At 38.2% G+C, this 26,378-nt stretch overlaps 3 protein-coding genes across 3 annotated transcripts; 1 reads left to right on the forward strand and 2 right to left on the reverse strand.

Moving 5' to 3' along the window:
* The first annotated feature begins 1,441 nt into the window (after window positions 1-1,441).
* On the forward strand, window positions 1,442-6,113 carry LOC140765729 (acyl-coenzyme A oxidase 3, peroxisomal-like). The gene is made up of 13 exons (XM_073104948.1): window positions 1,442-2,069; window positions 2,724-2,841; window positions 2,940-3,047; window positions 3,188-3,360; window positions 3,438-3,537; window positions 3,693-3,767; window positions 3,886-4,016; window positions 4,545-4,680; window positions 4,760-4,879; window positions 4,961-5,107; window positions 5,179-5,283; window positions 5,373-5,474; window positions 5,624-6,113. Exons 1-13 carry the CDS (start codon window positions 1,567-1,569, stop codon window positions 5,873-5,875), a joined length of 2,070 nt encoding a protein of 689 aa, XP_072961049.1. The 5' UTR covers window positions 1,442-1,566; the 3' UTR covers window positions 5,876-6,113.
* A 1,895-nt stretch (window positions 6,114-8,008) lies between these two features.
* LOC140765255 (fasciclin-like arabinogalactan protein 9) lies at window positions 8,009-9,038 on the reverse strand. The gene has a single exon (XM_073104235.1). It carries the CDS (start codon window positions 8,878-8,880, stop codon window positions 8,122-8,124), a length of 759 nt encoding a protein of 252 aa, XP_072960336.1. The 5' UTR covers window positions 8,881-9,038; the 3' UTR covers window positions 8,009-8,121.
* Window positions 9,039-11,574: 2,536 nt separating this feature from the next.
* LOC140765027 (fasciclin-like arabinogalactan protein 6) lies at window positions 11,575-12,631 on the reverse strand. Its single transcript, XM_073103942.1, has one exon. The coding sequence runs from the start codon at window positions 12,506-12,508 to the stop codon at window positions 11,759-11,761; it is 750 nt and encodes a 249-aa protein (XP_072960043.1). The 5' UTR covers window positions 12,509-12,631; the 3' UTR covers window positions 11,575-11,758.
* Between the last annotated feature and the right edge of the window lie 13,747 nt (window positions 12,632-26,378).

Consider the following 26,378-nt stretch of genomic DNA (forward strand, 5'->3'; position numbering starts at 1 on the left):
GGATTACTCTTGTTGCTACTTTGTGGATTCCAGTGTACCTGTCAGGAACATATCATTTCATAATTATTATCAACTGATTTTTTTTTTCTTTACCTTTGAAATATTGTGTTGGAGCTTTACAGTACTAGCTGCTCACTTTCTATCAGTTCTTGCAAATATATATATATATATATATATATGGAAATTTTTTTGAGTATATATATCTACTAATATCAATCTTCATGTGTTATGAAGATTTGCTCATCCACCGCACTTTCACATCATAGACAACTCCTTTTTTAAGGCATTTAATCGACACAAAAAGCAGTAGTTTTTTACTAATATAAGTCTACCTTAAATTATTTTTACCAATCTAGTACAATTTAAAATTTATATACAAAACCAAGTGTGTTCTAAAATTACTATCTCAGTTATTAATTTTTAAATATAAATTGCTACTGAATCAATAATTTATATAAAAATTTTAAAACCATTCCGAAAATTGTCAAGTTTTAATAAAGTGATTTTTTGGTTAAAGTGATTTTCCTATAAGTAGTTGATTGATAAAGTGATTTATATGAAAAGAAAATTCTCGAATCAAACTTCACTAATCTTTTTGAGTCCAGAGAGCAATGGCGTTCTCATCGCACAAAAGAAACATGAGCCAGAAATAGCAGATGGCACCATTGTAATAATTTACCAAAGAATAGCTGCTTGTGACGTGTCTTATCTTTATCTTTATCTCTGACTCTGACCCTTACTCTGACTTCTGAATCCCTGTGAAAATGACCGGATATGGATTTCGTAAAATGACAAAATTATTATATATTTTTATATTTTTCTCGTATATGAATATAGATAGGAATAGTGAATTTAACTATCATATATCAAATATACTAAAATATACTAATATTTATATTTTAGATTTTTACGAACTTATTGTTTTATTAAAAAATAAATTAGAGATCCATGAAGAAGTATGAGAACAGTCTTTTGTATCACTATTTTTATAATATTTTAAGATATATTGACATCTAAATATTTAATTATTAATGACGGATACTTTATTTTCTGTAAGCCAGAGTGACCTTAAAGATAACTCGTGGGATTTGCCACCTTAGTAAATATCATATCGCATAGAAAAGCATTATTGAGTTACTTGTTTCTAAGTGTGAATTCTTTTCGTCCTTTACTACAAGCAAAACTCGAGCAGTAGATAATTGTGATTGATTTTATATCAAGTTGTTGGTAGTTCTAACTAACATTTAGAATGCACCGTTGTTGCCAATTTAATTGTGATTGATTTTATATCACGTTGTTGGTAGTTCTAACTAACATTTAGAATGCACTGTTGTTGGCCTTGGTTTATTGGACCACATGAAATATTTAGTTCCACATAGAAATAACAAGAAATAAAAAGCTTGGCATTGAATAGAGGATGATGTACAAACTCCAATTATTCTCTTTCTTGTCTTTATTCCGCCAATTTTACACAGTCCCTTTTCCGAACGAGTATCAAGTGAGTGACTTCCATTCTTTCTCTAACTACCAACCTCCTCCTTCCTATCACCTTCCCGATAAGCCCTAATGGATTCCTCCTCCTCTTCCACCGGCGACGCCGCCCACCTCGCCTCTCGCCGCGCCACCGTCATCGCCGGCCATCTCCGACAAACTCCACCCGCCTCCTGCTCTTCCTCCCTAGAAACCATCATGTGCCTCCACTACACCCCTCCGGAGCTCTCGGAGAAGCCGCCGGCCTTCGACTCCGGCGAGCTGCGGCGACTCATCGACGGCCACCACGTGGAGGCACGGGATTGGCTCTTCCGGGTGATGGAGGAGAGCCCGCTGTTCTGCCGGCGCCGCCACGGCGGCGGGATGGCGTTCGTGGCGGCAGATTACAACCAGACGAAGGAGCAGCAGAGGGAGATGACGATGCGGCGGATCGGGTACCTGAAGAGTCGCGGAGTGTTTGATGGGTGGCTCACGGACACGGGAGTCGAAGCAGCGATGAGGAACTTTGCCTTCTTGGAGTGCCTGGCAATCTATGACTACTCCCTCGCGATTAAACTTGGGGTCCACTTTTCTCTTTGGTAAAGTTGATTCAGATCTCTTTGATCTTGTTATTTTGTTTTTTAGTATGTTATGTTTGTGGAATTATGAAATTGGTAATTTGGACGGGGTGTTTGGTGAAAGCTTAATAGAACGCCATGGAAGATATCTATGTGATCGTGGAAAGTTTAGTTAATAGAAAGCCAAAACTTTCTTGATTCTTTATGTTATCTTATTGTTCTAGTTAACGAAATGTGGATAATCTATAAATTTATGGAAATCCAAAAGGCTAGGTGATGTTATCTGTCATGTCATCTCTTTTGAGATTCCGTTTAGCTATTTGAATTGATATATCTCTTTCTTGCTGACCTTTTTTGTATCTCTTCATTTGTATCTCTTCATTTGTTTCCCAAATAAATAACAAAGGAATAGGTCGTAAGACAAACCATATATGACTGTTTATATAGATATAAATGTTTATATATTTGGGATAAGACTTACTACAAATTTTATGTTAAATAAGTGGAAAAAGATTGATCACTTCTGAAACCAAAATGTATACCTCGAGATCTGACTATATATATATATTGTTAAATTAATGTGACATCACACTTTTTTTTATTCTCAAAAAAAAAAAAAAAAAAAAACGTGTGATGTCACATTTCTGAATTAAGTGATTCTCTAATTGATGACAGGGGTGGTGCTATCCAGTTCTTTGGTACAAAGCGTCATCATGACAAGTGGTTGAAGGACACCGAGAACTATGTTGTAAGGGGTTGCTTTGCAATGACTGAACTGGGACATGGAAGCAACGTACGTGGAGATGTTTGAGTTAAATCACTAAATGGAGTAAGGCCTTATTAGTCTATGCTGCTATAAGTTTTCTGATTGAATATTTGATGTGTTTCCAGGTGCGAGGAATTGAGACAGTTGCAACTTATGACCGAAGTAATGGAGAGTTTGTCATAAACACTCCTTGTGAATCAGCTCAAAAGTATTGGATAGGAGGAGCTGCTAATGTGAGAAAAATTCTCGTTAGTTCACTTAGGGGATGAGTTAACAACACAATACTCATTTTCATTTGGTTACAAGATATGCCTGCTATTTTAACTGTTTTTGTTTCAGTATTCCCACTCTCTTATTAACCGTCTTTTGACAGCATGCTACACACACCATAATCTTTGCACAACTTCATATGAATGGAAGCAATCAAGGGGTCCATGCTTTCATAGCTCAGATCAGAGATGCAGATGGAAATATATGCCCCAATATCCGTATAGCTGATTGTGGTCATAAAATTGGCCTGAATGGTGTTGATAATGGTCGGATATGGTGCGTCATATAGTTCTAACAATAGTGTGTATTCCAATGGTCAGAAGTTAGTTTATCTTGTTTTTATCTTCTGTCAGGTTTGACAATGTTCGCGTCCCTCGAGAAAACTTGTTAAACTCAGTTGCTGATGTATTGCAAGATGGGACATACGTGAGCTCAATAAAGAACCCAGATCAGGTGATATGAGTTCGTTAGTTTTTTTTTTTTTAAATATCCAATTCTCTATCAGTTTTTCTCTTTGACTCTGTACCACATCCTGATGTACCTACAATATACTAGAGATTGGAGTTAAGACTTTAGTTTTTGTATAAACTGAGACTTTTATCTTTCAGAGATTTGCAGCTTTTCTAGCTCCACTGACATTTGGGCGTGTGCAAATTGCAGTTGACTCGGTTTATACATCAAAGGTTTGTTTCAACTTTCAAGGACACGTTCTTCCTATTGGCTCTTAAGTAGTTTAAAGATTTTGTAGGAACAGGGCAATTATGCATGGCCTGGTTACTATCTTATTTCCCATACTTTCAGGTTGGTTTAGCAATTGCCGTGAGATATGCCCTCACTAGGCGGGCCTTTTCAATCTCACCGACTGGTCCAGAAGTTCTACTGCTTGACTATCCTAGTCATCAACGACGTCTCTTACCAATACTGGCAAAGACGTAATCTCCAACTCGGACTAAATTTTCATGCTTAATTTCCGAAATTTTGATTGGACAATCTCTTAGGGATTCACCAGGTTAAGAATTTTGAGGTACCAGACCAGTAGCAAGTGTATTATCTTATACTTGATAGTTAATCTGACTGACTCACTACTAGGAGATTCAGACCTTCTCTGGTTGAATACTATGCTATCATTTTGGTAGTCGAATCTCAATTCAATGAACCGTTAACTTTGTCTCATTTGTTGGTACTCTTCTCAACTTCCGTGAACATGTCCCTGGCTCAGTTCATGTCTGAATATCAGAGTTAACCCCTAACTGACACATTGTTTCTTTAGCCAAGGCATGATTCCATATCGGATCATGCACAGACCCAGATCAGCTCAGATTTTTTTTTCCCTTTAAATCTCAGTATTTCAGGCACTATATACTGCAAAGAACTATGTACTTTTATATTTTTCAGTCAATTTCTTATTATTCCTTAGAATATTTTTAATTTTATTGACATAATCCTCCTTATATTTGCAGATGTGCTATGAGTTGTGCAGCTAACTACTTGAAGAAGATTTATGTTCAGAGGACTCCGGAGGCAAAGAAAGCTATGCACATTTATTCTAGTGCTCTGAAAGCTACACTCACCTGGCAAAACATGTTAACACTTCAGGTCATATGCATCTTACCTATATTTTCACTCTTTCCCAAGGACATTCTTCTAAAGTTCAAGATGTCTTTAACTGCTTCAGGAGTGTCGTGAAGCCTGTGGTGGCCAAGGCTTGAAGACAGAGAACCGTATTGGAGTTCTGAAAGGCGAATATGATGTGCAGTCCACGTTTGAGGGTGACAATAACATACTAATGCAACAGGTACCTGTATCTACAACATTAGTTGATGTGTCTTTTCCTACGTAGTTGAAGGCCTGAGGTAATATAATCCTGTTGGGACAGGTTAGCAAAGCTCTCCTAGCAGAATATCTAGCAGTTCAGACAAGGAAAAAACCATTTAAAGGACTGGGTTTGGAACACATGAATGGACCGTGCCCTGTTATTCCAGAGAATCTTACAAGCTGTACAATCAGGAGCCTCAAGTTCCAGGTACTTTGTACTGTCTTTGCTTTTTGCTTCATAAGGTGACCTTGTCAGGCTGTGATTCTTTTCTCTTTCAGACTGACATATTCTGCTTGCGAGAACGAGATTTGCTGAAGCGCTTTGCAGATGAAGTTTCTTGCTATCTGTCTCTGGGAGAAAGCAAAGAGAAGGCACTTATGCTGGTAACAACTCTATTTATTTCTCCTATCATTTATTGCTGATAAACAAACCAGCTTGTTGATTCATGTTGCCTTCATTATCTATGAATCAGAGCTATCAGCTTGCTCAAGAGTTAGCTAGGGCATTTACTGAACGCACAATATATCAAATATTTTTGGAGGCTGAGACAAGCCTGCCTGCTGGACCATTGAAGGTGAGTCTTTCTAAACTTACTAGTTGTATATTGTTAGCTTAGCATAAGAACTTGGCTGCTGGTTAGAGCAGTAAACTCAACTTGCTATTTAGAAGATTAACAAAATTGGCAACATAGGTCATCTCAATGATGAATATTATGATTTTCAGGATATTCTGGGTTTGATGAGGTCTATGTATGCCTTGATCTGCATTGAAGAAGTAGCATCTTTTCTACGTTATGGGTACTTGTCAGTTGGCAATGCTGCTACTGTGAGGAAAGAAGTTATGGCACTGTGTAGTGATTTAAGGCCTCATGCACTTGCTATTGTCAGTTCTTTTGGTATACCTGATGCTTTCCTCAGTCCTATTGCTTTTGACTGGATCGAAGCGAACTCATGGTCTTCTGTGAACAGCAAGTAGATGCCTAGTTTCTATGATGCCTCCTGCAGAACAGTAATACCAGCCAATATTTATCCTTCCTTGGTGGTTCAAATGCTACCAATAAAGTGTTATTGTGTTTTGCATCAGCCTATGGAGCATGATTATAGCTCACCTTGCGGTCTGTAGAGGATGACGATGTTCGTATATTAGGCTTCGGTCACGGACTCATTTATTTTAAGAATAAAGTCAATTATAAAATAAATATTTATTTTTGTCATTACCAAAATGAGGGCTTTCTTCTAAAAATAATTACTTTTGTATTCACTTGTATTATGAAATAAAAATGTAATAAATATTGTTGATGTGATATAAGTAAAGAAGATATAAAATATATATATTTTTTAAATTTTATGAAATTATTATAAATATTTTTTTGATTTGATATAATGTAGATTGCTATGGTAAATTAGTAATTGGTTTAGTATGCAGTATAAAATATAATATTGATAAATAATATTTATATTTTAAAATAAAATTATTATGATGCTTAGATTTTATTATGTAATAAGTAGTTATATGTCACAATGATTTTAGGAATAAAAGGAATTTTAAAAATGAGGCATTTATTATAAAAATAATTATTTTTATGTCTTTAATTTGGAATAAAGATGTAATAATTATTTTTGATATAATATAAATTAAAGAAAAAAATGGAAAATGATTTGTCTTTTATGAAATTATAATCGACATTAAGTAGATTGATAAAATAGATATCAAAGGTAAATTAATAAAAGGGTTAGTGTGGTAATTGTCTTTAGAATATAATTATTGTGATGTTTAGTTATTATTCTGAAATAATCATATTTTAGAATAATAGAAAAGTAAGGCTAAGAAGATAGATAGACTTAGGAAGCAAGAGTATGTTTAGTTTAAGTATAAGCATTAAACATGATTAGTTTGGCTTTATTTCTTAATTATAATTTAAGTACTTTAAATTAGATTAAGAAAATGTGGTATTTGTCTGTGAAGTAGGCCTAAGTATAATAATTATTTTGATGCGATGAAAAAAATAAAGAAGCGTTGATTTTCTAAGGAAATGAATGATATATAAAATTAATAGATGAAAATATTCTTTGACTTTGATAAAAGTTACAAACTATGATTTATTGTTAACTTATTAAGTTTTAAATTTTTTTAAGAGAGAAGAGTATTTATTTTGAAGGGAAATTGATTAGAGATAGATGAGAAAAGATTTAAAACATATTTATAATTATTATTTTGATGTGATATGATATTTATCTTTTTTAGAAAAATTGAGCATGTGTCGTATAAATAGTACTAAAATATTAGTATTAAATTTATAAAATATAAATGTGAGTCCGCCATTTTAAACACATATTAAACTTAGTAGTAAATTATATTATAATAAAATTTTAATTTTCTTTCAGCGGTGTGTACGTTTTCGAAGGTTATTTTTTTCTAAGAGCCATGGTAAGAGAGAAGCTCTTTAATAATAAAAAAGATATATTTTGTGAAAGAAAGTACAGAGAGAAAACGGAGAGAGAACAGAGAAGAGAAGTATTGCAAAATATAAAATGTATAGATTTAAGTCACGCTAGAAATAAAATTAATTTGAATTTATATTAGAGCTTTTTTTATTTATTAGGGAGTGAATTTGACTAGAAATTAAAAATATATATAAAAAAAAATAGTTTGGTCACTAAATTTAACTAGGCTCCGAAAGAACATAACCAGTATATGACTATTGTAGTTAATTGTACCTCATGTGAGGTGGGGACCACGTAATTCGCCACATAATCTAGCATGTGCCTTGGTCCAGAGTCCAGACCACTGGATCTGAGTCATCACCATTCACCAACTAAAAGGTAATGAAGTATGAACCCAAAAGGGCTGAGCCATAGTAGGGCCCATGACCTAACCCAGCGTCTACCCCGGGCCCCATCCACAACCACATCCACAACCACAACCACCTCTCTTGAAATATATATATGTATATTATTGTCCCCTCGATTCCCTTTATCCCTCGTTAATTTGCACCGACAACCCCACGCAGGTAGGTCTTTCACCTCCTTTCTACCATTTCTATGTTAAAACAAATACAATTTCCACCATTAATTCATAAAATCCACGAAAAAGATCCACTCGGGAAGTAATTCGGCAAGAATAAGAGATCGATGACAAACCAACAACCAAAAAACTCATACAATAACAAAACAATAAATCCAGCATGCATGAAATTGATGTACTACTCCTTATAAAGAATACTAAATAACAAGACCCATCAACACTGCAAACCCCACGAGAGACCCCCACACCAAATTCCTAGCCGTAAACACAACCGCCGATGAACTACTACTGTCCGCCTCCGACGAAGGCCCCGCGGCCGTCGATGTCGAATTGTCCGGAGTTCCCCTGGGCTTACTAACTGCAGACTTAGGCCCGAAGAGATCATAAGGCAGCAAAACCTTGTCGAGAGAGTACACCGCCAGCGGGAACTCGGAGTAGAGCGCGTTGGTGATCGAGGTATCGACCACGCCGGTCGACACGTTCACCTGGTTTCTCGCGCTCGTCACGTTGACGGTGTAGACGCCGTTGTTGCCCGACGCCTGGGTGCGGACCGGGTTGCTCGTGGTCTCGAACGTGACGAAGCTGTAGTACTTGGGCAAGACGTGGTACAAGACTAGTCCGGATTGGTCCTGCATGCTTAGCTTGTTGAGCGTGCCAGTCTTGAGGTTGCTGAAGGCGTTGTCGGTGGGGGCGAGGATGGTGAAGCCCTCGACGGTGTCGTCGAGCTCCTTGATGATTTGTTCGCCGACTTGGGTTTCTTTTAGGAGGCGCAGGAAGGTGCTGTACTGGCTGCCTTTGACGAGGATGCCGGTGAGGTTGAGAGGGGCAGGCGTGGGGCCAGGCGCGGCGGCGGCGTCTGTTGCGGCGTGAGTGAGGTGGTGTTGGTTGATGAGGAGGAGAAGGAATTGGATTAGGAGTAGGGAGAGAAGAGAGGAAGGGGTTTGGAGAGAGGCCATTGAGAACTAATGTACGCTACTTGGGTGTGGTGATATGGTATAGTAGAGAAGGGATGAGATTTTTGTAGTAAGATGGGAGGGAAGGAATGGAAGGGAATGAGCTGGGAAGTGGAGTTGGAGAGCGAGGCCTTTCAGGGTGTCAGGCCCCATAAATTGCAAATAAAATTAAGCTAGTCTAATGATTGTGTGTATGGACCTATTTTTAAGGGTTAATTATTTTGGACTACCTAACTATCGCCAATCTTCACTTGTACTATTTGTTTATCTTTTAATGATATTTTGATCCTCTTGACTATCCAAAATTAATTTCTCAATTTAAAATATCAAATGACAATTTTACAGAATAACTTCAATTTTTTTGTTTGTTTCTTTGTTTCATCTATAATTAGGATAAAGAGAAACCAGCAGCCAATCAAAGAAGCATTTGAGAGAGTTGAAATAGTTGAAATGGTCTAGGTATAATTAATTTTATATTTAAAATAAATAGTAAAGTTTGATGCTACTCGAGATGAATGCATGATAGTTTTAATTTTTTTTTTTATATACTGTAATGGTTTTTTTGTAATTTTTTGATCGATTATGAACTCTGAAGGCTAATTTTGGGACAGTTAAAAGACTTAATTCTTTCTTCTATACACATATATTGGACAACTAGTGAAACCGATTAAAAAGTTGACACAAATGGTCTAAACCATGATATCGCTCACAACTTACTAAACTTCATTCAACTACGTATATTATAATAGTTAATTTTTAAAAGAAAAATAAAACAAAGGATTTTATTGATTAATCACAACCATTACAAAAAAAAAAAAAACCCTGCTGATGTTGGAGCAAAACAATCACAGGCTGGAACAAAACCTTACCTATAGTTATTCTTACGTTAACAAGTCAACATTTAGATTTGTTGACTTCTCTATAAACATAAATATAAGAAACTTTACAGTTTTAATAGTTTTATAAAAGTAGACGAATATCATCTACCCACAGAGTCCAGCATCCGTACTTAGTTCAACGAGCAGCGGCATATACTTGTTCAAAGAACTATTTAGTTAAATTATTAGAAATTCCATACACCTGGTTAGAGGTATTGTTGATGCACGCATCATTCCTTCTCTTCCAGATCTGCTAATGGATGTTTGCTAGCAGGGCCTGCAGGATAGCTTTAGCTTTCCATTTGCTAGAAAATCCTCCACCCTCCCTAACCCAATCCCCCTTTTCCCAGCTGGGTAGGTTGAAGGCAATGCCTAGGCATTCCTCCGCAAAAAATGCACATTGAGATGACAATATTGCACTGGTAGAACATAAGAGTGATTGATTCAAGGAAAAGATTGCAATTCGGGCACAAGACCAGTTGACCAATGTGTAGATACGTGAGAGGTTTTTTGTCATAGGTAGTAGTAGTTTACCCCAAATCAATTTCTATATTCAAAGAAAAAAACTTCATTCTTGGCAGGGACATAAAATACCCAGAAAATTTCCCAGCTAGTCCAAATCGAGGGAGGATCGAGGTTGTAACACTTAATATCTACTTTTACATGGTAATTAGTGGTAAATACATATCAGCATGCATTAGATGTAGGAGTTTCCAAGTCATATATTTGCTGGTTTTGTGGCAAAGTGAATTAGATTTTAGCCCAGTTGTGGTACCTGTATACTGTTTGGGTGGTGGGAGAGATGTGTCAAGGTGGGGTAAGAGGAGACACCTCAGTTGATGCGACGTTCAAACGAACAAGAAAAGAGAAACTTGCGATCTGGCCAAAGAACACCCAGCTCTTATAAGCAGTATCACTTTCCCTTTTGTATAATTCATTCCCATGCATTGGCTCCTATTCTACTATCTGGATTCGAACGAGGACAAGATCGGCCGGTCCCAATCCTACCATAACGACAACTCGCCTAACCAATTTAAAATGGCCAAGTTAATTAATTGGTGAGCACCTAATTATAGCTGTGTCATTAGTCTCTATTTGACTGCTAAATAAGTTTTATAGGTTGTTTAAGTTTCTCATCTGATAGCCATTCCTCGGCTGCTAACATTTATTTTCCTTATAAAATTATGTAGCAGTACTGTAGAGACTAATTCAAAGTACTCGTAGCTTAACACCCTGCTTTTAGACTTATATCTTGTTTTCCCTCGTATCCAATTGATTCCTCTGTTTATATTCCAGTACCCAAATAATGCATTTTCACTAATTTAAAAGCATATGTTTGGTTAACTAAATAAGGCCTCATCTCAGCAGCACAATTACCATTTTGTAGGTTGAATTATTATTATTATTGTTATTATTATTATTAAATTATGCAAACTCTGACTGCCTAGTAACGGGATAACTATTTTTTTAAGCTCTTAAACATAGCAATAAAGGCGGATAGCCGGATAGGTAACTACTGATTAAAGAGTATCTTATTATTCTCCACCAAAAGAAAGGGTGCTGTTCTGGACGCATTAGATCAAGAAGTTCGTTGTAAAACATAAAAGAGGTACTTAGATGCAAATTTCCCAAATGTTTCTAGTTCAGTCCTCTGTTGTTACCAGATGCTAGGTTGGTATTGACCTGTGTCAATGCACTGGATAAGCGGCACCCATTGAGATCTGAACCCAGCTGAGCAATTATTTATTAGCTATCTCGAGCCCTTTTAGATTAAAAAACAAATGAATCAATTCAGAAGTAACAGAAGAAAATATATATATAGCAGAATAATAAACAAGGATGATGCATTAAAATGGGAAGAAGAAAAGTATCAATCAATCATACATACAGAGAAATCCGAAACAGACGGATAAATAGAACCCCGGCCATAACTGCAAGCATGCAGGCAGACGAACAAACTAACACCAAACAGCTAGCGCAAGCAAAAACTCACTCCCTCCTGATCAGAACAAACTCACGATGCTCATAAACCCAAACCCCAACACAAAAGCCCACCCAGCGCTCCTCCCCCTCGCCGCATTCGTCGAGGAGTCAGCTTCCTCCGCGGGCGCCGCGGCGGTCGAGCTCACCGGAGTCTTCTTATGCTTCGACGGCACGGTCCCGGCCGTCGGTGCCGGCGCTGGCGGCTTGACGCCGAAGATCTCGGCCGGCAGAAGAACGCTGTCTACAGAGTAGACCGCCAACGGGAACTCGGAATACAGCACGTTGTTGATTGGGGCGTCGTTTACGCCGGTGGAGACGTTGACCTGGTTGCTCGTGCTCGTCACGTTGACGGTGTACACGCCGCTGTCGCCGGACGCCTGCGTGCTGATGGGGTTGCTGGAGGTCTGGAAGGTGGTCAAGCTGTAGTACCTCGGGAGGACGTGGTAGAGGACTAGTTGAACTTGTTCTTGGTTGGTTAAGCTGTTCAATGTGCCAGCTTTGAGACTGCTGAAGGCGTTGTCGGTGGGGGCGAAGAGGGTGAGGCCATTGAAGGAGCTGTTGAGCTGGCTGATGAGTTGCTGGCTGACCTGGGTCTCGTCGAGGAGGCGGAGGAGGGTGGTGTACTGCCCACCTTTGGCGAGGATGCCGGTGAGGTTCAGCGGGGCCGGGGTCGGGCCGGGAGCGACCGGGGTGGCCGCGAGGGCTCTCGGGGTGGCGAGGAGGAGGAGAAGAGTGGTGAGTGGGAAGAGGAGGAGTTTGGAGGAGGCCATGGAGGTGATGGTGGCAATGGGAGAGGTGAGTAATGGGTTTGAGAATGAGAGAGGGAGAGTTTATGTAGTAGGATATGGGAGGTAAGGAGAGCAGAGGAGGGTGGGATGAGCTGGCTTTTGGGAGAGTAGGAGAGTGAGTGCTTTCAAGGGCATCTATTAGTTTTGTGTAAGATTGGAGTGTCATCTATTCTATGCCATCCTTATTTCTTGATTTGGACTGTTCCCTTTGCCCTTTGCCCTTTGGAGAGTAGGACAGGAGATGTTTGTGGTCCCAGATCATCATGCCCATTGTAATTGTATGGCCAAGGTTGATAAGAATGGTGGTTTGTATAGATTGATGTATGATATGCATAGTAACAAGTTACTCAAATGATTAAAGGGATTCATTTTGAATGAACAGCTTCGATTTAACTGTGACACTATTAAATTTGTATTTCTCTCCAAAAAAAGTTGATATCTATAGCTAGGCACTAGTTTTAGTGTGCTAAAATAAATAGTGATGGAACAATATCTCTTACCCTGTCTCATAATACAGCAGGAGGTCCAAGTACTGGATTTTAAATTCAAGTGCATAAAGATTCTGAAGTTAGATTTAGAACTCAGGACGCTCAACTCTTTCCCTTGAACAATGTTTTAAATATCTTGAGAATACTCCAGAATGTAATAGATCAGGACTAATATCTCTACATGTTCAAAGATACTGTGTTTCCCAGTAAAATAGCATTATTCTGATAGAATAAATATGATCTCAGCTTATATTACCCCAAGCATGCATATCATATCACACTAATTTGATCGAGGTTAACCTAGTAACCATTGGCATAGTACGTAGTGGGTCTATTATTCTTTGCATGCTAAGTGACACGTAAGCGGAATGTACGTTAGGTGAAACATATGCATCTTTATAGGCAGTCTGTCACAATTACCCATGTGCTCTGCTTTAGATATAGACATTAATGCATATATATTGGCATGCATTTTGTTTGCTTCTTCTCTATTCCACCAAATTGGTGCTCTGGCTAAGCGTTGCTGTAACGTACTCTCCCATATGATCAATAAAGAGAAGCCATTGCCTGACCTTACCGTGCTCTGGTGCTATGTCCACCTCATGACAGCAAGGAGAGAGAGAGAGAGAGAGAGAGAGAGAGAGATTAGTAGGCGATCAAGTTTGATTGCTAGCTATTTTTCGGAAACAAAGTTCACATTTTTATGAGATGTGAAATAACTGCATGATGATTTTTTTTTAATGTGAAACCACTTGGAATCAGCATAGTTGCACAATGACTTTCTACCTTTTGAGGAGTGGCTGCTAGTGATGTATATATGCCATTTTTCTATCTCCGTCAACATTAACTCATGCACACGTTCACTCCTAGAATAAGAATAAAATAAATATAAATATTTTAATTTTTAATATTAGTATAGGAGGGTTAATACTAGTCTAAGCTATTGTAATGTTTAATTCAATACTAGTATAAGATATAATAATTATATTTAATATGATAAAAAGTTAGTATTAAAAAAAGATAATTGTATATCAACATTATGAATAAATAATTATGGACTGCGGGGTAATACAGGATTATAAGTCTGCACTGTAAAATTAATCTTACACTCTTGATATAAAAAAATCATGCACTAAATAAAGAGGCATTACAGAGTTATAAGCCTGCACTAAAATAACAATGCATTAAAGGATATAAAGAGGAACTATGAGGTAATGCGGAATTATAAACCTGCACTCTATATAAAATAATCATACACTAGAATAAATAAATAGACATTGTAGATTAATACAATGTTATAAGCCTGTACTATGAAAAAAGTGTGCGAGCTTAATATTTTTTTAAACTTTTCCAGAGTTTACTAGTTCAAAAAGAAAATCTCAACCGTAGGTGAGATGTTTAAAATTAAAAAAAAAAGATAGATGAGAGAGAAAAAATAAACTGTAGCTAAGATGACCAAGATGACTAATATTTAATAAAAAAGATAGTGGAGAGAGGATCTCAACCGTAGCTGAGGTGATTTGTAATTAAATGTTGTTTAATCGATAGGAAAAATAGTAATTGTGGGTTATTATTATATTATTTTTTAAAGATGTATGGAATAAGATGAGAGAGAATGATAAATTATTATATTAGAATAAAATAAGATATTGAGGCAGCTTATTCTAGAATAAGTTCTTTATTATTCTACAAATGAGAGGGGGCATAGAAAATAGTTAAGAATTTCATGGTAAGTAGCTAGGAAGGAGAATATACTAATAACATATACAATAACTGATGGAATCTAATGGCCAAAATTTTCTTATTAATTCTTAGGCCAATTGCTGGTACATATATGACAGCTTGACTATCCTATGGTTTTTCTAGACCATGTTTAAAGAAAAAGATTATGAAAAAAAAGACGCATCTTTGTCCGATCTCGGATATATTAATTCATCGATCAAATCCAAAACACAGAATAGAATAAGATCTGATAGCAAATAAAATTAAGTGTGCCTTGTCGGATCCACACCTAATGATGGGTTAACTTGGAACAGGACTGGATAAGTGTCGGCCAGGTTCGTTATCCAAGCAATTGTTTCATCTTGTTAATTTATCACCTAGGTACTACTGTAAAAGGTAACAATTGTCTGCTTATTTCAGGACAAATACTACCTTATGCTACATTTTAAATCCTAATTCAAGGGCTATATTAGCCCTTGGGAAATAGTTAGCAAGCATGATACTGATTTCTCGGTGCCAATTTTAATTTTCCTTGGTACCCTACTAGAGGTAGATTAGTCAATTAATTAAGGATTTAAGTAATTGCTTTTATTATATATATATATATTTTGGTATTTGATTTAAAATAAAGTGAGGAGAATTTAATTGAAATCAATTTCCTACCACTTTCATGCTTTTTTTGAGAGAGTGATCAACGTAAATCTTCATAATCTAACCACTTACATTTTTGAATCATTATTGAAACATGTTATATTATTGTGCCACTGAACTAGTGTATACTTTGTTGTAGTGTCCGAATCCTATCTATTCCTTAATAATATATAGGTATATACTTGTGGCTAGAGGTCTCAGATGCCCAGAATCGGCCCAAGAGCTTGACTCGTTACATCCGCCTGTAGACCCATCTAACCTGCTAAAAGATATAATTAGAATTTATATTTGATTCTTTAAGCCCGAGATTATTGAGTTGTTTTGCTTTCACTTTCTAGAAGATTTCAATGAACTTGATTAGTCAGATGGGGTTTATTTATTTTTTAAACTATTATGGTTTAGCACTAAATTTTGGCATTTTGCAAGTATATCGTTTTTTATTGAAGACTCATTTTTCTCTTTTTTCTAATGCACCTAACATCCCCCCTTAGCCCAAGTCACATCCACTAACACCTTGCTTAGCATGCCACCGTATACTCTTGCTAATTCATTATAATGATCAAACCACATGGGTTAAGTCGAGTCGAGTCAAGTTAATTTAGTTACTTAGATTTATCTTATTATTCTAAATTTCAAATAAATTAGATAATTCCTATGTGGATCTGATTGCTAGGAATTTTTTTTCCTATAAATAGGGGTGGACATATTTTGATAATTATCATTGGGAGAAATCTGAGTTTAGCTAATTATTATTTTTGTTCTTATCTTTTTACCTTAGCCGTTAGATTATCTTTATCTTCATATGAGTAGATCATAATCGTAGATCCCTTTCAAACATCCAAACCCTAACCACCTCCTATCTCCAGCAGTCACCTTACAATACGGCCACCATCACCCTTGGCTGTCTGCCACCCTCCGACGATTGCCACAATATCGAATATTTACCGTCCGACCCTCTCTAACCTATCGCCACTATTTTATTTTTAACTTTTTATCCTGATCTCTGATTTAGGTGAAACTAAAGTCATTAGAATCTTAACTCATGAGGTTATCTCTACCTAAATTTTCATAACTTTCTTATGAACAGATCATTCTGGTTTGAAACATTGGTATCAGAGCTAATGTTTCTCGAAAGATGGTAAACACCCGATCCAAGACCCACGAGGAGGGATCGACTATGGAGGACCAAGGATGTAATAACCCAAGTAGTGTAAAATAAAATTTCTACGGACACGACCGGCCATGCGATGGCCTGCCTCGTGCCCAACATGCTATGCATGTCATGGCAGCGATGGAGGTGCCACGCACCTCCACTAAGCCACTCTTCTCCTCGCCGCAGTGACGCATGGAGATGGGACCCGGCTCACCGGCCACTCTGTCGCCGCCGTGTGACCATCTCTCTCTCTCTCTTATCCTCATTCTCTCTCTCTAGCTCTCCCCTACACTCTCTCTCTTTCTCCCTCTAGTTCTCGAGCAGTCACCAACCGCCGGGAAGAGCCGCTATCGGCCCTTATATCCACTGGTGAGCCTTTCTCTCTCTCCCCCTCTTTCTCTCTCTCTCTCCCCCTCTTTCTCTCTCTCTCTTCCTCTTTCTCTTTGGTTCTCTCGGTTTCCTCTCGGGACCGCCGGAGGTTGAGTTGCCGGCAAGAGGCCGGCTGTTGAGTGGCCACCAACGGCTGTACCCCTCCCTTGCTGCCTAGCCCTCTTCCCTTTTTTCTTCTTCTTCTTCTTCTTCTTTTTCTTCTTCTTCTTCTTCTTCTTCTTCCCTTTTTCGGCTTCTCTGTTAGCACCCTACAATGAGGTGCTGGGCTTGGACTATCACCCTTGTAGCGCAAGGTGCTGGGCTCGGCCCAGCACTTGTTATGTTAAGGTGCTGGGTTGAGCCCAGCACTGTGTATAGTTTTTTAATATATATATATATATATATAAATGCATATTATTGATTACTATTTAAATTATATTTGATTATGTTATTAATTATTTAATTAGTTTAGTTAACCTAATGTATTTAATTTATATGAATTAAATCTAATTATATCATAGTTAGTAAGTAAATCTAATTATATCATGTTTAGCAAAATACCTGCAACATAAATTACTATATTAATCCTAGATATGTAATAGTAATTATTAGGGTTATGTACATATATTCTTGCATAATTATTTACAGTAACTTAATTCTTATTTTTTCAATTGTCAAAGAGAATAATAGGCAGATAATTATATTTTAAATACACTATTAAATAATATAATTATGGTTAATAAATAACAAAATAAATATAGAAATGAAGAGTACATAATTATAACGAGAAATTATCTTTAGCTGGGTTAATTTTAATTAATAGAAAGAATGACATTATTTGTTATAAATAAGTTCAGATCCCGACCTCCCTGTTCAAGACCCTGTGGACTTAGCTATCGAGGCCTGATCGTTATCATAGCAGCGTGAACGAGTGATTGTTTGGTAAATACAGTGGTGGTGAGTAGTCTTATCTTTTAGACGTCTTTCTCAAATTAGGATATATTATATATTATGCACATGTATGTTTTGACCTCCAGCATGATTATATGACTTTATCTAGAGATGATTTCAGTCGAGTATATTTTATAATGCATTTGATTAGGTTGATCTAGGATATAAGTACATTGGTGATATATAGAGATGATTTGAGATAATTATACTGCTATAATTTTATGTCCAGTTGATCTGTATTATGAGTGTGCATATGATAAATTAGTAGAAGTATGCATGTGTTAGATACATGGTTGGAGTCTGCATTACATCATCTTTCTCTTGGCTTCTTTACCACCTAAATTCCTGAGTTGCATGATTTGTTGTAATACTGGATATGCATATGATCTATCATATATTAGAAAATCATAAAAATACTAGTGTATGTAATATCATGGTTGAAATGGTATCTGGTTAGGGGTGAAAACGGGTCGGATTAACTCCGACCCGACCCGCTATCCGACCCGACTCGGATCAGATTCGGATAAAAAAATTCTATCCGACTCGGATTCGGATTCGGATACAGATAGAATTTTTGAAAAAAATTCGGATACGGATTCAGATACGGGTCGGATAAATTTTTCGAATTCGGATACGGATATCGGATATCCGTTTATCCGCATATTTTTTTAAATGATTTACAGTTTTTAGTTTGCTTATTTAAATAGTAAGTATTAATATTATTACTAATAATGCGTTATATATTATTTATATAGATTAATTTCTCTAATTTTATATATTTGACATACAAAAAAAAAATTTTGTTGTAAAACTCTTAATAATTTTGTGTTAATTATATTTAAATAAAATATTATAATTATTTTAAATTTAATTAATATCCGTTTAAGATCCGATCTTTTATCCGAAAATTACCCGATCCGTTTAATCAAGATATGGTTTTAAATTTTGCTATCCGTCTAATATCTGTATCCGAATCCGTATCCGAACTAAAAATACGGATCCGGATATGAGTTGAGCACTATCCGATCCGTATCCGATCTGTTTTCACCCCTATATCTGGTCCAAACTGGTACTATACATACTCTTAGTGTATGGTAGAGTATGGTGATGACTGATGGTTGTACTTTTAATGTATGATAGGGTACAACTATTATTAATATACTCTTAGCGTATAACAGGGTATGATTTTTTTCTGAGATACTCTTAGCGTATGACAATGTATGATTTATCTCCAGAGATACTCTTAGCATATGATAGGGTATACTTTGAGCTCGTGGTATGATATTCAAAGTTTGAGGGCGGGTACCGTAGTTCAGCATGGTGGATGATTTTCAAAATTAAGACGAATGATTGTGATAGTGAGAAATATATGAATTATACCTAGCTTTGACATATACGATTATCTAGTGGTTGACATACATCATGCATTATCATTGATGTGACTAGTATCATTGGATCATGATTGTTATACATGATATATTGTTATATTCGATGATGTTATATTGTAATTTTATCATGAGATATAATTTTGGTTGAGGATATAATATGTTCATTTATGAGAATTGATTTCATTTATATATATGTCATTGATGATATATATATATATATATATATATATATACATGCTCATACATGGCATTGTACTTCTTTCTGATTCATAAAATTTAGTACATGATTTACTCTCTATTTGGTATCACTGATTTGAGGTACAGTTTATTCACTAAGCTTTTAGCTCATGATTCTTTTTGTTTTTCTCCTTTCCAAAATAAAAACCAAGTGAGCAAGTGGAGCAGGATACTCTCTTAGAGGTTTTGCCAGCAGATGAAGAGTAGAGTGTGGTTAGTATTATACGCCAGATGCGTTATATTTTATAGTATATCAATTGACATCTCATAATGTCTTTACCTCTGTCTTATATTTTTAGCAAGTGATTTTATACTTGTTAAATTATGTATATCCCACTATCGTGTATATGTAATAGTGAAATGCTCTTGATGATGTGTTATGGCCTATGTGAGGCCCTATTAGGAATTATTTATATGTTGTTGGTAGTCTTGAGTTATTTTTGGTTTAGACGTTGTGGATAAGATTATGGTGTTGATACATGTTTATTTAATTGTCGGCATCTAACTGAGTTGTCAGGTGCCTTACATGTGCCGTGTGAGCTCATGTCAAGTACATGTTTAGAGTTTGGGTGTTACATTTTAGAGTGGTATCAGAGCCTAGGTTTGTTAAGTATCTGGCAAATCATCAAGAGCTTTTGTACATTGTCACATTGAGTCTAGGGAAGTATTGCGATATTAGGATTACGCAAGAGATAAATTTTAGAGCTTTACTTGATCACTAATCAGTTTATGAATTTGACTATTTCCATAGAAAAATGCCGCCCCGTCACAGAGGTTCAAGTCTAGGGTGACCTCCACAGCTAAGACCCCTACTGAGACCCTAGAAGTTTATCTATCTGTAGAGGAGCATGATCCTATTTCGCGCCTCCCAGACAGTCAAGAAAGACTTATTGAGGAAATCCTTCGAAACAGAGGAGCTGGCATATTAGTAGAGAGTTTTGAGCCACCTCCTATAGCGAGCATCACCTTAAATACGTTTATGTAGTTAAACCCCCCAATATACAGTGGAGGCATTGATCTATTGGAGGCCAATGGATGGCTATCGGGCATAGAGAAAATGTTAGATACTCTAGGATGTAATGATCAGTAGAAGGTAGCCTTTGCTGCCTTTATGCTTAAAGGTGAGGTGGAACAATGGTGGAAAGTCACCGAGAGACTAATAAAATCAAGGATAGGGGACGTCGTCATCACTTGAGAGTTATTTTTTGATGCCTTTGATCAAAAACATTTTCCAGCTTAAAGGAAAGAAAAGATGGAAGAATAATTTTTGCATTTATGTCAAGGTCTTATGATAGTGGCAGAGTATGAGGTCAAGTTTAATGCATTAGCCTATTTTGTACCCCATCAAGTTCCAAATGAAGCAACCAGAGCTCAACGTTTCAAACATGAACTGAATTATGCTATACGTCAGAGCTTGGAGGCAGCAGACCTTATTTCTTATGTTGATATAGTGGAGAGGGCTATGACACTTGAGGGAGTGATTTAGGAGAAGAGGGCCATGGAGGCTCGGCGATCTAAGACACATTCTGGGTGAGGCGGGAGTTCTAGAACTCCTCCTGCTAGCTAGAGCTTGCCATCTTCACAGTCGCAGCATCGCCCTCCTACCATCCTTATTGAGGAAGTTCTAATGTGGGTTCATTTGCTAATAGATCTGATTCACGGGGATTTGGAGGACTTAGCCAAGCAGTGTCTCAAGTCAGTGTGACTAGGCCATCCTTAGATGGTAGAGGAAGTGGATTTCCTAGGGGACCGCCAAGTCAAGGTCGTCCTTGCTTCGGATGTGGCAAATATGGTCATCATCTTCGAGATTGCCCTAACCCACGTTTGTGCTATGAGTGTGGGCAGCCTGGTAATATTCGTCGTGACTGTCCGCATGCCACCACCGCCCTGACTTCTGCTGCTGCAGCATCTTGCACCTATTGGGGTTTCTACTACAACTGGTTGAGGCAGAGGAGTTGGAGGGGCAGTTTTCTCCTAGCCTGGGCAAAAGTCTAGAGGTGGTCGGATCTTCGCAATAACGGAGCACGACGCTTTGGCATCCAATGATGTGGCCACAGGTACTTTGAATTTATTTTCCCAACGGCGGCCATCCATATGCTCATGGCCCCTACTGCCACGATCGGTCTCTTCCACAGATTTCCGCACCTGAGCCTAGGCCACCTTTCACGCTGGCACCGGTTGGAAGACTGCTAGTCGCGACGGTTTGTGCTATAGCAAACCCGCGACTAGTGGCCGCGGGTCCAACGCTCCCACTCCTACCGGCGGCCATGGTTGGCTTTCTTAGGCCGATTGCTGGCCAATGGTTGCCGCCATAGCCGTCGGCGATTGTTGAGTGGCTCAACCCAACAGCCACAACTACGGGAAGCTACCCCTATGTCGGGGTGGCTCCGCCGTGGTTTCCCGCCACCATTGCTCCTCTACAGTGGGACCACTGGTCCCTTTTGCAGCTGCCGAGGGTCGGTGGACCAGCCGGCACGCACCAGGACCGCCATTGCACTAGCTTGAGCCAGAGCTCGAGTTTGGCCTTCCACCACCGCTCACCGCCGTTCCACCGCTATGAGGACCAGCCATGGGTTGACTGTCGGTGACCCCCGACCGAACCCATCCACCGCCGCCCCCATGCACCTTTTGGTGGCTCCCCTAGGCCAAATTCCAAATTCAGCCTTAGGGTTAGGGTTAGGTCATTGGAATGAAGGAGATAAAGTGCACAATTTTTTAGGCAGGCTAAATTTTTGTGAAACAGTTCAACCACCTCGTGTGAACCAGTTTGGAACCCACGAACAAGCCCCAAGCATGAATACGAGCCCGAGGAAAAATGGTGGAATGAACCGATGGGCCCGCGTCATCAGACTGAGCCAAACCCGTGTGTAGCCCGATGGCGACATGAGTCAAACCCGTGGGCCTATGACCCACAAGACCAGCCTCGACCCGAGGTCACTTCGCCCATGATAACAGCCCACATTTTGGGATCCAAACTTGAACTGTCAAGCTTGATTTTTCAAAATTTTCTAGAGGAGACCCACTAGACTGGACTTATCTAGCAGAGCAGTTTTTCATGTACCATGGCACGCCAGACCACCAGAAGGTCCAACTAGCCTCATTCCACTTGGAGGGCATAGTGATTAGGTGGTACCAGTCGGCTGAGCGGATTTGACCATTTGAGTCTTGGCAGGACTTTGCGGATGCGATTTGTGCTCGGTTCGGTGTATGAGGACTTTTAGGCTATGTTGACTAAGCTGACTCAGTCAACAACAGTTCGAGCTTACCGGGAGGAGTTTGAGCGGATACGCAACCGAGTCACTAACTGGTCTGACTCGGCTTGAAGAATACCTTCATTAGTGGGCTTAGGCCTGACATTCAGGCTGAGGTCAAGACTTTGAAGCCCACTACTTCTAATGAGGCCTTCTATTTAGTTGTTCTAATGGAGTCCAAGTAGGATTAGCTGAACCAGATTCGCAAAGAGGAGAGAAGAAAGGTGGCCCAAGCCCACGGCCTACTGGAGACGGCGTCTGGCCCGACTCAGTCTAATCGATAGATGATCACACGTCACTTTGTACCCAACGACTTGGAAGAGCATGGAAGAAAAGGCTTGTATTTTTACTGTGATGACCAATTTACCCCCGGTCATAAATGCAAACACCAACCAACCCACGTCATGTTCCTATGTAGACTCGAGAAAGACGAACCCAAATCCACTGATTGGCATGACAAGTTGTATGAGTACAAGGACGTGAGAGACTAGTCACCTTGAGGATAAGATGTTAGAAGCATGGTGAATTGTTATGATCCAACCACATGAATTAAGTCAAGTCGAGTCAAGTTAGTTACTTAGCTTTATCTTATTGTTCTAAATTTCAAATAAATTGAATAATTCGCATGTGAATCCGATCCGCTAGGGATTTTTCTCCTATAAATAGGGGTGGACATGTGTTCATAATTATCATTGGGAGAAGTCTGAGTAGCCAGTTACTATTTCATCTTTATCTTTTTACCTTAGTCGTTAAATTGTCTTTATCTTCATACGAGTAGATCATAACTATAGATCCCTTTCAAGCATCCAAACCCTAGCCACCTCATACCTCCAGTAGCCACCTTACAATACGGTTGTTCACCACCATCGTTGGTCGTCTGTCACCCTCTGACGACCGCCACAACGTCGAATATTTATCGTTTTGCTATCTCTGATCTATCCCCACTATATTATTTTTAACTTTTCATCCTAATCTTCAATTTTAGGTGAAACTAAAGCCATTAGAACCCTAACTCATGAGGCTACCTCCACCTAAATTTTCATAATTTTTTTTCAAACGAATCGTTGCAGATCTGGTTCGTAATTCACATAACCTCCATCCTTAGCTTAACCCTTCTTTCATCACGATCTCCGATTTAGGTGAAACGAAAGCCATTAGAACTCTAACTCACGAGGCTACTTCCATCTAAATTTTTATAATTTTTTTATGAATGGATCATTTCAGATCTAGTTCGTAAGATTCACATGACCTCCACCTTCAGCTTAACCCTTCTTACATCACCTCCACCCCACCCCATATCCACCATCTCCATTACCATCCACGGCCAAGCTTTGTCTCAGTCAAGATCTCCTCACCAACCCCAAGTCCTTCAAGTCATTAACTAGTTTCACTATCTGGCTACCTTCTCTTTTGCTAGACCCCTATCAAAACCCTAGCTAGGGTTGCCATCTTTTAGGTTAGCACCTCCTAGCCTCTGGTATGCCCCAACATGCAAAGAGCATGCCCAAACCCTAATCAGCTCAAGCCTAACCCGCAGAGGTGCCCATGGACCACCTAAGGCTTCCTTAGAGTCCACCTCTTTCCTTAACCCAAAATCCACCTAAACCTTAGTCCAAACCTCACTACGGGTCAAGCCTATCCTCGAGTCAAATCTCGGCCTGGGACACCCTCCCATTAGGCTGAGCTGGCCCAAAGCCCTAGCTGATTCTGTTAGACCAAAGTCTAATAGTCTATTTTAGAGCTTCCTTATATTCGACCTTTCTTTGAGCCAAATACTCAAGCTCTTTCCATGACCAACCATTACAAAGGCCCAGATCTATCCACTATGCCCAATCAAAGATAGATTTGCTCCCAAGAGCTAATGGCACCCAAAAGCCCAAATTGGCCAATTTAAAGGTAGTCAGCTAGTCTAGATGAGTGTCATACTTCATTTGTGTTTGAGCCCTAAAAATTATTGTGCTTAGTCATGCCTTACCTAAATCCTTTCTAGGATTGTCCCATATCCCTTTAATCACTTAGGAATCATAGACTCACTATTCTGGGATACCCTAGCCTTAGCCAGATGCTCCCAAGCACCTGGTATGCATCATTGTAAGATAGTAAGAGATATCCTATAATTTTAGACTAGATTTATATAAAATACTCTTTAAAAATATAAGAATCAAAGTGAAACTTAAATTATTAGATATTATATATTGAATGATATTTCTACTTAACTATTACTGTATTTAAGGCCTCATTCACTTTGACATTAAAGGAATATCTAGAATAGCTATTCTAGATTTTTATTCCTAAAATTGTACTTCTTAGCTAAAGTATGATATTCTAATATTTATTTATACTCTAAAATATATTTGGTGTAATGGTTACCTTTCATGAGACATAAAGTTATGATAAAATACAAATAAGAAGCTAAAAAATTGACTAAAATATATTTGATTTGACTATATTTTAAATTAAAGTACATTTATTTATTATTGGTATGTAACGCATATTTGCACATAATGTTTTATTATAGGTATGCAATATTGTACTATCCATGCTGAGTCTGAGCTAGTCTGAGACATTGGGTTGCTTGAGTCAATTGAGTCTAGTATTGAAATAGTGATTTTCATAATTATTATTTACTTATTGCATAAATAAGGTTTATGTAAGGTTTAGTTCAAATTTAGTTCTTAATTAGTTTGATTAGATCCTAACCAAGTTAGTTAGTCAAGTGGAGTCGAGACGAGCCCTCTCTATATATTGTGGAGTGCAGTCTAGTCCAAGATCATGTTGGAATTTATTCTAGTCTAGTTTTCCCTCTCTCTTCTCCTTTCTCCACTCTCTCAACCTAACCCTACCCTAAACTAGACACAAGACACCTTCTTTCTTGCCACTAGACATGATCATTAAACCTTCACAAACCCAGCTTGAACCCACTCGATTTTAATCGGGCTAAGCCCAGCTCGATCCGAGCCTGAGATGATAATGGGCGGCATGGGCTAAGCCTTTGCCTGCTTGGCCCGGCCCAAAAGCTCAATCTATTACTCTCATATATGGCCCGACCTAAAATGTATGCATACTCCTATACTTTTTTTAGTCCCACATTGAATATTTAGTAAACTATATATCAATGTATAAGTATGTTCTCACGAGAGATAACTAAAATGTCTTCATATAAGCCTATTAAACTCGACCCAATAAAATATAATATATTTTATATTTAACATATTATGTTAGACCCATTATACCCAACCCAAGCCCAATATTTAATAGGCTAGTGAGTGGTAACAAGCTAGAATATTTTAACTCGGCCTGGCCCGAGTGATTGGTGGGTCGGGTCATGAATAAATATTTAAGCCTAGTTGACCCAAAAAGCCCGGCCCGAACTCGATCTGACCCGCCTAATGATCATGTCTACTTGTCGCAGCCACTCCTTTCTAGAGGACCTCTCTCTCTCTCTCTCTCTCTCTCTCTCTCTCTCTCTCTCTCCACCATTAACCCAAATCTGGTCTATGTGCATCCCACCACCAACTTAAGAACACCATCGTCCTAGCCTCCTCTTAGCCATCACTCCCATCTAGTCGAGCACTACCACCATCAACCATAAGCTCTCATTCTTTTGACCATCACCACCCTTATCAACTTCAACCATATCCC

Source organism: Typha angustifolia, chromosome 8, assembly GCF_048772165.1.
Source record: "Typha angustifolia cultivar Huaian chromosome 8, ASM4877216v1, whole genome shotgun sequence".
Lineage (NCBI taxonomy): Eukaryota > Viridiplantae > Streptophyta > Magnoliopsida > Poales > Typhaceae > Typha > Typha angustifolia.